Below are 12,277 nucleotides of genomic sequence, written 5' to 3' on the forward strand. Positions count from 1 at the left end.
TATTACGTTTTGTTCAATAACCAATCACGTTCGTGAAAATAAGAAAAAATTTGCGTTTGTTAATAAACAACTCGACTCATTATTTTTACGTACTTTAAAATTACGAGTAAGTAATAAGTAAGTTATTCTATTTAATAAAGTAATAAAATACAGTTATTAAATTTTTTTTTTTTTTTTTAAATAATTCTTTCGAACGATACGATGATTGGTAATAATAATAATAATAATAATTTAGGAAATTAATAAATAAATAAATTTTTATTAATAATAATTCAATCGATATTTACTTATTCATTTATTTATTTATTTACTTATTAAAAATTAAATTTTAAACAAAAAAAAAAATTTGTAAAACCGGTTTTTTTTTTTAAATTTTAAATTTTATAAGACATTTATTTATTATTATTATTATTATTATTATTATTATTATTATTATTATTATTATTATTATTATTATTATTATTATTATTTAAGTTTAAAATTTAAATTTTTTTAAATAAATTTTTTATTTATATTTTTTTAGTTTAATTTATGTAAATTTATAACGTAATAATTTTATTTTTTTTATCGAAACTGAAATTCGATATTAAAAAAATGGAGAAGTGAAGGGGTGGGGGTAGAGGTAGGGGGAGAGAAAACAAAACTAATCATAATGATAAAATTGAAAATATAAAATAATAATAATAAAAAGGTGAGAGAAGTTATATATAAATATATTACAATTGTTTTTCTTTTTTTTTGTTGTCGGTGAAATGCATTATTTTCTATACAAAAATAATAATAATAATAATAATGATAATAATAATATTATTCGGTGGTGAAAAGAGAGATGAAAACTTATAAATTTATATCAGAATGCGGTTAAAATACACGTTCCACCTCAAAAGTAAATTATTTTTTTTTTTAGTAATCAAGTTTACAATGTAATTTTTCTTGTTATGTTAAGGTTCACTGAGTCAGAAGTCCGTTATAGAAATTTTTCAACCGAATAAAAGAATTTTTTTTTAAATTGTGTAAACGATTTTTTAAGTTTAATACTAAACAAAATAATAATAATAATAATTTCAACTTTTTTTTTTTTGTATTAGTTGTTAGAGTATTATGGTACAAGATACACTCAACTTATTACAGATAACTTCATTTTTTTTTTTTTTGCAAATTATTTAAATTTAAAATGAATTAAAGCAATATGTGACAAGATATTTTATGTTACCACTAAGTGGAACATGAAACATCAAATTCATAACATTATTTAATAAAATATATATATATATCCTACATAAATTTGTTAATGAATTTTTATATATTAAAAATAATGAGATTTTTTAAATATATATATATATATATATATATATATACATTTTATTTTAATTTGTGAAATGAAATCTTTACACACCAGTCAACTTTTGTTATTTTATTTAATAAAAATGATATGAATAAATTTTTCTTTTTTTTTTTTTTTATTAATTTACATTTGCTATGATGTAAAACCAACAACCATGATGTTTAATTTTTAATGTTGGTTTGTTTTAATTTATTTAAAATCATAATTTTTCATTATAATTTTTCCTTGCCCTTTTTCTTTTTTAGTTTTAATTAATGCAATGAATAAAATATAATAAGGAAATAATGTAACATAACAAATGTAAAGTTTTATGTGACATTTTTTTATAATGATTTTGATATGGTAAAAATTCTCCACATAATTAATTTCAAATCATACACTTCTGGTCTAAAAATCAGTTTCAACTACAGGTACTATTTCAATAATAATTATTAAAATACAATTTGCATTTTATAGTCAAAAGTATAATAATTATTTTTTTCAACTTTTTTTTTTTTCTTTCTTGTTAATAATTAGTACTTGTTAGTTGAAAAAAATATCTACCGAAAAAGGAGCAAATATAAGATACATAGTTACTCACGTAAAAAGTGCCCTAATGTTCATGGATGCCTTATAAATAAATAAGAATTTAAAAAGGCAACCCTTAATTAAAAATATGCGTGTACAATGCACAAAAAACTAAATTAACTTGAAATAAAAAAATGTTTTAAATTGAAATAAAAATTAACGTACGTATAAAACTCTAAAGACGCCAAAACAGTGGGAACAACTTAAACAATATTCGACAAGTTTCCCTGAATTTTTATGACGTCATAACAGTAAAAAACACTTGTTAGAGATATAGTAATAGTTTAAGTGCAAAATGGGAAAATCAAAAACTGGTAAAATTGCAACGTTATGTACGGCAGTGGCATTTTTATTTGTTTTTATTGCATTTGTCTCACCTAATTGGTTAGAGACGGATGGAAAACTTGAAAGTCCTAAATTTTTAAAAATAGGTAAGTAATGTTTGTTAGGTGTGGCCGCCATTTCATGACTGTTACACAGTAGCTTTATTTCTTTTTCTGCTTATTATATTTTATAAATTTAAGTTACTTCTTTCAAAACGCATTTTAAACATTGATATTTTTTATAAATGTTTTTTTTTTATTTATTTTTTATAAACTGATTAATACACCGTTTCATTCTGATAAGTTTTTTTATTTTCCCACCAAGTTTGGTTAGTTTGTTTTTTTAACAGTGATTTAATTGAACTACTTACAAAATTTTAAAGTTAAAAAGTTTTAAGTTAGTTAAGTTTAAAAGCTTTTTTTTTTTTGTAAAAACAGAATAATTTGCAGTAAATAGTATTTTGTATTTAACTTGAATACAAATGACATGAGTAAAATGTACCTTTTTACATAAAATGTCTTTCGATTATTCATATGAGATTTGAAATTATATTTCACTCCTTTTTTACCCATGTTCTTATTTACTGCAACACAAACTAAATAAAGTTTCTTTTTTCGAACAATATTCTATATTATAGGATTTTAATCATTAATACTTATTCATCTTTTACTCGAACTTGTGACCTGATTTTAGAATTTAGTTATTCTGAATTTAATACAATATCATACTTATTTTAATGTTACATACATTTATATTTTTAGTTAAATTTAAAGTTTCTAACAATATTACTAATTTATTAACGAATAAGTGTATTAATCATGTTTGAAAATATCGTAATTCTCTAAAACGAATAGATTCATAGGGGAAAAATTTATTAAATGATAAATTGATTTCGATATTTTATTTTTAAAACCATATTAAATCGTTTAAAGTAAAAAAAAATAAAAAGTATTAAAATCTTTATTTAGTATAATTATGTTGTAGCAAGTTTGAAAGCTTTTTTTTACATAATTTTCACACACTACAAATTTTTATGAAAAAAATAATCTCGATATTATTATACTGTAGGTATGTGTTATGTTTAATACTATCATATTCGAATCTCTCTCTCTTGCTCTTATATTTCATAATTATCTTAATATTAAAAAAAATTAAGGTTATTCATTTTATTTTTAAATTTATTAATACATTATCAGATTTATTTAAATAATCTTTTATAATCTTAAATTTTTTTTTTGTTTATTAAAAATTTTAAATGAGAAATTATTTGTCAGAAAAGTGTTATGTATTTAACGTATAATTATTTATTTATTTATGTGTTGAAATAATTTAATCAAAAATTATACATCTGGGGTTATAAAAAAAAAGTAAAAATTATGAATGAGCATCTGTCACGTACTTTGACGAACAAAAAAAAAAAAAAAAATTAAAGTATATATTTATATAAATAAATAAAATGCCAAAAGTTTTTTTTTTTTTGAACCTAAACAGGTTCAAAGAAATTCAAACGAATTTTTTTTTTTTTTTAACAACAGTTAATTATATCGTATTAATATGTTGTAAAGAAAGGAGTTAGAAAAAATTTATAACGATGGTCAAAGGAAATTATTATTAAATTGTTGTTTTTTTTTTTTTTTTAAGAGAAAACTGAAAGTAAATATAAAAATCTAAATAATGATGATGATGATGATAATATTATTTTTTACAAGTATGTTGAATCGATCTGAATGATCATGCCTTTCAATTTTCATTTATTTTAATTGTCGGTCAAAGAAAAGGAAAAAAAAAAAACAAATTTTTTTTGTTTTTTAATTTAATTTTTATTTTTTATTTTTTCTAAATAAAAAATAATGATGATGTTGATGATGATGATAAATTTCAAATTTTCACTTTAATCACGTTTTGTTGAACAATTTTTTTTTTTTTTTTTTTGCTTAAAACAAAGTGAAATTTTGTTGAAATTGATTGCATTCCTCTAACGTTACTACTACTACTTTTAATTACACGTTAGGAAAGTCGAGTGGTGTCAATTTTAGTTGAGGTACTACTACTACTACTACTACTTCTTCTCCAGAGCTACCACTTCTCCAGTAATACCACCTCTCTTTGATATGTCATTTACTTGAGGCGAATGCATTTCACGTTGTTTTACATATGTATAGATAAATATATACAGATTCAATTCGGTTTTTTTTTTTTTTTTTAAAAAATCAAAGGAGGAGGACCAGTGACACAAATTTTTTTTTTTCAATATTATTATTATTTATTTATTTTCTTACGAATATATATTTATCATCATCATCATCATCATTATTTTATTATATTCGGGAGTGAATTTAATTTGACGATTTAATAATTTCAAAGCCTCTGGTCTATGATTGCATGGTTTTTTATTTTTTATTTTTTGTGAGTTCCGATAGTTTTTAAGTTTTTGGGGGATAAATATTAAAATAATATGTGTTACGACTGCAACACGCACACGCACGCACACGCATTTACAAAATTCACATCTCAAAAAAAAACTCGTTTTAATTAATAATAATAATAATAATTTTGTAATTTAATTTTCACTACCGTTATTGATTTTTGATTTTTTCTGTTTTGCTCTGCAAGAGACTGGCAATAATTTTTTTTTTGGATTTTGGAAAAATTTAATTTGAAGAGTGAGAGAGAGAGAGGGGGGGGGGAGAGACAGAAAAAGAAAAAAAATGTAAATAAAGATGTCGCGTTTAAGATGAAATTTGTTTGTTTGTTTTTAATGGGTCGTTCGTTTTATTAGTATCGTGTGTGTATTTTGCCCATTTTAAATTTATTACGCATCTCTTTAAATTTCAATGTTGGTACCAATGTAAAATAGCAATTCGCGAATGATTTGGCAAACGTTTCTTCTCCATTTGCACAATATTGACGAGGCAATAAAATTATTATTGTTAAAACGAACAATTAATTTTGTCACGTTTCGATTCGTTTGTGATTTACCAATACAAAATTAATGTATCGACCCAAATTAACGGAAACGATGATAATATCACATTTAAATAAAAAAAAAAAACGTCAACGACGACGACGACAACAACAACAAAAAATGTAAATAAATAAATATTTGATCTTAAAAGAAAAAACATTTTTCACTTTTACGATATAATTTATTTAAGAAAAAAAAAATATATATGTATATAATTTGAATGAGACGTGATACTTATTATTTAAATCAAAAAAAAATAAATAAATAAAACGAAAGAGTAGGAGTTATTAAGTAGAATATGAAAGCCAAGCAGCTTCCAGTATAGATGAACACAAACGATACATATTAAATACAAAAAAAAAAAAAAAAGAGAGAGAGAGAGAGAAAGAAAGAGATAACAGAAAAATATCTTAATATTGGCCAATAATAATAATAATAATAATGACAACAACCTGAATTCAGTTGTCAAATCGATTGTACATATACGCGTAGGCACAAATGTTTATCCTTTTTTTTTTTTTTAAATTTAATTCGAACGAGTAATTATTTATAAATTTAAAAAACGAGATTTTTTTTATTTTTATTAAATTTGAATTAATTTTTTTTTTTTTAATACGCGGTAAAGTTTCCTTTTTTATTTTGAAAAGGGGAGAGGGGTGGGTGGGTAGGGAGAGGAAATAGTAGGGGCCGGTAAAAAAAAAAAAAGTACGGTAAACTTTTTTTTTTAATTTTTCACCAACGAAAAAAGTTTAATTACTTTTCTCTCTCTCTCTCTCTTTTACTTTGATTATTAATTTATTTGGTAGTCGAAAAAAATATTAATATATTTTATTAATAAAAAAAAAAAAAAGGTAATAACCCGGGGGACCGATTGGAGAAAGAAAAAAAAAAAAAAAAGGTCCCGCGGTTTTATCTGTCAAAGGAGGAAAAGGAATAAATTACGGATTTTTTTATTTTCGGACGTTTATTATTATTATTAAACGGTAAATAATATTATAATTACGGTTTTTTATAAAATAAGTTATTGTTTAAAGAGTCAATCAAATGAGAGAGAGAAAGGGGGGAGCTGGGGGCGGGATGGAGGACGAGGGGGTCTGCCTACTGTTGGTGCTACCGGTTGCTGCCCCAAAAAGTGCCACAGTCGATATTTCCCAATTTTTAAAAAAATGAGTAGCAGATGATGTGGTAGGAAATGTTTATAATTGAATACAACTTTTTTTTTTTTTTTTTTTTTTTATACCTGAAAATAATATAATTAACCGGAATATTTTTTTTTTTTTTAAGATGTCGTCGTCGTTTTTGTAATTTATTATTATAATTTTACTTTACCGTATTATTGGCGAATCTTTTTTTAAAGTCGTTCAAAAAATAAAAAAGTCGTGTCGTAGTGTCGAATCAAAATTGTAAATTTTTTTTATTTAATTAAATCTAAATTATGTCTCTCTCTTATTAAGGTTTTTTTTTTAAACGTAGTCCGTTATTTTTCGAATGTGCGTGTGCGTGTGTGCGCGTGCACGTGTGATCGCGAGTAATTTATCGGTTATTAAATGTCGTAAGTCATCGTAATAAAATTTTTTTATTATTTTATTTATTTATTTTATTTTTTATTACGCGGAATAAAAAGATGTGTAAAAAAGGAAGCTCGAAAGGACAAAGACAAAGAAGACGAAACGTTGTTTCCTGGGGGAGGGAGGAAGGGGTTTTCAAACGCGTTTAAATTTTTTGTATTTTTTTTGTTGGATCCCGAGGGTACGCGAAAGGATTTTTTCGTTTAATCGCGGTTCCTTTTAAAATAAATTATTTCCTCTTTTATTTCTTCGCGAGATGACGGAGATTAAAATTAAATTAAAACTCTTTAACAACTACTATCTCTTACTACCGAAAGTGTGAAATCTATATTTAAAATAATAATAATAATAATAATAATAATAATAATAATAATAATAATAATAATAATCGTTTTAGATCGATACATTTAGATTTTCATCGTTTTCCATGCTGCTACTGAATGGTTAAAAAGAAAAAAAAAAAAAATTTTTTCCTCGAGGTTTTTAAAGTTTTTTCCCCCCCCCTCTTCCCCCCCCCCACTACAATCGTTGCCTCAAATCTTATTACTTAGTAGGTTGTTCCATAAAGGTAGAAAAAAAAGGGGGCGAACGGTTAAATAAATTATCAATTAAAATCTCACATGTGAGAGGACGCGAATGATGTGATAATATTTATTTAATGGTTTCGAGTTGGGCCCCAAAAAAAATTGTTGTTTGTTTTTAAATAAGGAGAGAGAGAGAGAGAAAACAAGCGTTGCCAAAATATTAATAATTTGTATTAACAAATAATAATAATAAAAAAACGATTAAAATGTATTTTTTGGGGGGAGATGGAACAATTGCAAATGTTTAAACAGTTCGATGTTTGATTTTTTTGTTTTGTTTTCGAATAATAATAATAATAATTATTAACTTCCGCTTTCCCCGTTACGTCAAACGTTCATTAAAAAATTAAAAAACGTTAAAGATGTTGTTTTCTTAAACGGGCGGGGGGAGGGAAACAATTATAATAATTTTATCCCATCAACCCCTTGAAAATATTGTTTGTCGTTGACAATACGAGACGTAATAATATGACGTGAAATTCCTGAGGGAGAGTTTTAAAAAAAAAAACCAACTGTCACGTTAGGAAAACGAAGGGAGTGGGCGGGAGGAGGGGGGGGGAAGAAGAGGGAATCGCCGCAGAAAAAGTCACACGAAAGATTTTTTTTTTTTTTTTTTGATTGTCAAAAATTAAATCGATGTGCCTAGAAGAAGAAAGCTCCCTGACAAAAAAAAAAAAAAAAAAATTACACGTCGGGTTTTTTGTATTTAAAAATAAAACTCGCGGAGCTGATTTAACGAGAGGAAAAATTATTCTTCGGTTATTTTTAAGAGTAATAAAAATTTTACGCGGTTTGGATAATAAAAATAATAAAAAAAACCAACGCCTGATTTTTCGCATAGATTTTCAGGTTGATTTTTCAACAATGTTAAAATTGGGCGTGTGCGTTTTTTGATATCAACTTATCAAAAAAAATGCGTGTAAAGGGAAATAAAAAAAAAATAATAATAACAATTTCGAAAAAAACGTGCGTATTCTCACAATGCAACATATCCTGTTTTAACGTGCGTTTTTTTATTACGCACCATATAATAAGAAAAACAAGTCATGGTTTTTTTTTTATTTTTTTTTTGTTATTGTTATTATTTATTTATTTATTTATTTAAGTATTAATTTATTAACAATTATAATAACACGAATGAATAGAATGATCGGTTGTTGTGTTTTCACGTTAAAAAAAAAAAAAAAGAGGGGTTGTTGTTTGTTGTCGTTAAACAATTTCATTGAAATTTTTCGTCGAACGCGGTCGGCACCAATCAATCCCTTAAGCAATAAGAAAAAAATGAAAAAAATCGAACTCAAATCGTAATAATAATAATAATAATGAGAGAAATAATGAAAAAAAAAATAACGCCGTGTCCGATTATAATTATTATTATTATTAATTTTTTTTTTTTTTTTTTTTTTTTTTTTTTTTGGTATTTGAAAAAACGTAAAGGGGAAAAACGAATTTTTTTTTCTGTTCTGATTATATACCTTAAAAAAATTTAATTTAATTTAAAAAAAAAAGTTTGTAAAATTATTTTCCCCCCCCCCCCCTAAAAAGTTGTAGATAATTTTAATAATGATAAACGACGATGATGACAACAACAACAACCACCACCACAAACGATATTTTCAAGGGGTTGATGGGATAAAATTACCAGAGGATTGATGGGGAGGAAAAAAAATTAATTATTATTATTATTCCCGGGGAAAATTTTTGTTGGTTCGAATGATAAAAATAAATTTTTTTTTATGTCAAGTGTTTGTGGTTGTTGTTGTTGTTGTTGTTTGGATTTTTTTTTTTTTTTATTAGATTTGATTAAAAATGTGACTTATAAAATTATACACGTAAGAAATATAATAAAAAAAAAAATTAACCTGGAGGGATTTTTTTTTTTCGGGTATATTAAATATACGTTTTGAATTTAACGCTGCCTCTTTTTATTAAAGGTACGTTAATAATAATAATAATGATAATAATAATTTTTTTTTTTTTTTGATTTACAAGGCCCTCGTGTGTTTGTTTGCGTTTGTGTGTGCCCTTATTATTTTTTCGAACGTGTGTCCGAGTTAAATAAGCAAAAAAGAGAAAAATTGTGTTCGATCGAAATTCGAATGCCTAAGGTATAAAGACGAAACATTTGCAATGTGATAAGATCGCGGATTTTCAGGTACGTTGCAATCAAATGTTGGGTGTAACAACGTGTGGTTAAAGAAAATATACTTCCCCCCCGAGGTGTGCAAGGTTATTTAAACATATTCGTATCAATTTCAAAAGAAAGAGAGAGAGAGAGATTTATTAAAACATTAACCCTCGCCCTTGTCTTCTATTTTTTTAAGTATGTATGAAAAATTTAATACAATCCACGTGATAAATAAGTTGTTGTTGTTGTTTGTTGTTTTTGTTGTTGTCGTGGTGGTGGTGCTCGAGAAGGTTGGTTTGTTGTTTGCCTTATCGATTTGCAAATATTTTTTGTTTTTTTTTCTCTTATTAATAATTTATTGATTTTCGTTTGTTGTTTTTGTTGTTTTTAGGTTTGTGGCAAGTTTGTTTTCAGGATTACGAAGATCCCAGGCATTGGTACGACACAAAATTCACAGGTTGCTGGTGGGTATTCGAAGAAGAATACTATATAATTCATAACATTTTATTACCAGGTTTGTATTTGTTTTAAATTGTTTGTTTAATTTTTTTTTTTTTTCTTATTTCTTAATATTTACTTACCATTTTTTTTGGTTTTGTTTGTTTGTTTGTTTGCTTTTTTTTTTTTTTAGGTTTCTTCGTTGCCACGCAGTTTTTCTTCACGTTGACCCTAACACTTTTGTTAATTGCTTCATTTTTGGTTGCTTTGTATTTGTCTTGTTCGAGAGAACACGAACGATTCGTATTATTATTATTCGTAATCGGATCCAATTTAGTTTTAGCCGGTAAGAATGAATAATAATAATAATAATAATAATAATAATAATTTTTTTTTTTTATTAAATTTGCAAAATATTGATTTTTGTTGTTGTTGTTGTTCAAATACAGTTAGTTCGTCACGGGTTAAATTGAAATCCGGATTTCTTATTATTGTAAACATAATAATAATAATAATTTCTTTTTTTTCCGGTTTGAATTTTATTTTATTCAATATCTAGTTTTCACCTCATCATCATCATCATCATCATCATTTTTTTTTTGTTTTCTATTATTTAACATTTGACTCTTGCTTGTGCACTTTTCATTTTGATTTTCAAATATTATTATTTATTTATTTATTTACTTATTTATTTTTCACTTGAACGAATCGAAATTTTTTTTTTCGTACACGAATATAAATATTGAAAAAACTAAAAAAACAAGAATAGAAACAATTTTTTTTTTTTATTGGTTTTTTTTGGAAAAAACATAGTAATAATAATAATAGAAATTTTCAATAGATGGATAGATCGAAATAAATAAATATATGTATGTATGTATCCGCATCGGAAATATAAATGTATTGAATCGGTAACTTTGACCTTTCGAACCCGGTCAAACCGCATGCCTGACAGGAAAAATTTACGTTTTCATTATTATTTAGACGTTAGAAAATTTGATTTGACCGGTAGCTAATTCAACAAACGGTTATATGGATCCCCTCACTAAATTAAACCTTGTCTCTCTCTCTCTCTCTCTCTTTCTCTTTCTCGATATACGTGAATCATATTCACGAGTTGTTTGATCCTTTGTGAATTTTTTTTTTTTTTTTTTGATTTTGGCAATGCCGAAGTGTGGGTTACGTTCATCACCGGGTGATGAAAGATAGGTAGAGAGAGAGAGAGAGAGATTTGGGAATGGAGTAAAAAAAATATTTTTTTTGTTTAGCCGTGTCCGGAACGTTGGCGGTGATAATATTTGGCGCAAGAGGAGACGGACGTGATTGGATGCAAAATTGGGAACACAACGACATATCGTGGGCGTTCGCGATGGCGGTCATGGGTGTCGTTTTCTTGTACATATCCGGAATTCTTTTCCTCATCGAAGGACGAGTGCACAGGATGAAAAAAGAGAGGAAAGATTTTCATCATCCCATGCATCATTCGGAACCCACGAAAACTTCCGTCATATAAGGAGAGAAAAAGGAAGAAAAGGATGAGAGGGTGATAAAAGTTGTTTTCTTTTCTGTTTGTTTTTTTTTTTTTTTTTTTTTTTTCAATTTTTGTTTTTCGCATAAAAATCAAACAAACAATCAGTTGTCGCCGATTTATAAATAATAAAAAAAAAAAAAAAAAGAATGGTTACCTGTTGTGTCGCAATGATTATTAAAACGATAATAATAATAATAATAATGAAGAAGAAAACGATTGAATTTCGTCGTCGTACGTACTTACGTACGCAAATATCTCAGGCATTGATTGATTAATTGATATTAGAAATCTCGAATGATTTGACGTCATTAAAAAAAATAATGATGATGATGATGATGATGATGATAATAATGGTAGTGATAACGCACACTGCGTTGCCAGTTTTATGTAATTAAATTACGTTCAAGTATTTATTTATTTTAAAAAACAAACGAAACGGAATCCGTCCAAATGACATTTTATATCCTATGACGCTTTTTTTTTTTTTAAATTTAATAAAATTAATATTATTATTATCATTGTTATTATTATTATTATTAAGGGTAAATCGCTTTTGTATGCACCGAATAAGGGGGTTAAAAAAATAGTTTTAAGTATTTCTCGAATCTCTGTGGTGCTTTTTTTTCTTTGTTTTGTATTGAAGAGTTTGTACCGTCCCACGTGACTTTTTTTTTTTTTTTTGAATCGCTCTTCCAGGGATTACTTAATTTCTTCCACTTTAACCGAAAAGTTCATCCGATGTGTGTTTGTGTGCAGCAGCACTGGAACGTTCCAGTACTGGAAAAAAAAATTCATAACGATATTATGTAGATTGAATTATTCATATG

General features: G+C 25.6%; 1 protein-coding gene across 1 annotated transcript; it reads left to right on the forward strand.

Moving 5' to 3' along the window:
- Positions 1–2,207: 2,207 nt before the first annotated feature.
- Positions 2,208–11,432, forward strand: Phum_PHUM535700 (uncharacterized protein; the record flags this gene model as incomplete). Its single annotated transcript, XM_002431510.1, has 5 exons — positions 2,208–2,343; positions 2,396–2,435; positions 9,913–9,995; positions 10,113–10,265; positions 11,188–11,432. The coding sequence occupies 5 exons, from the start codon at positions 2,208–2,210 to the stop codon at positions 11,430–11,432; spliced, it is 657 nt and encodes a 218-aa protein (XP_002431555.1).
- Between the last annotated feature and the right edge of the window lie 845 nt (positions 11,433–12,277).

The sequence above is a fragment of the Pediculus humanus genome, genomic scaffold (assembly GCF_000006295.1).
Source record: "Pediculus humanus corporis 1103172108289 genomic scaffold, whole genome shotgun sequence".
In the NCBI taxonomy this organism is placed as follows: domain Eukaryota; kingdom Metazoa; phylum Arthropoda; class Insecta; order Psocodea; family Pediculidae; genus Pediculus; species Pediculus humanus.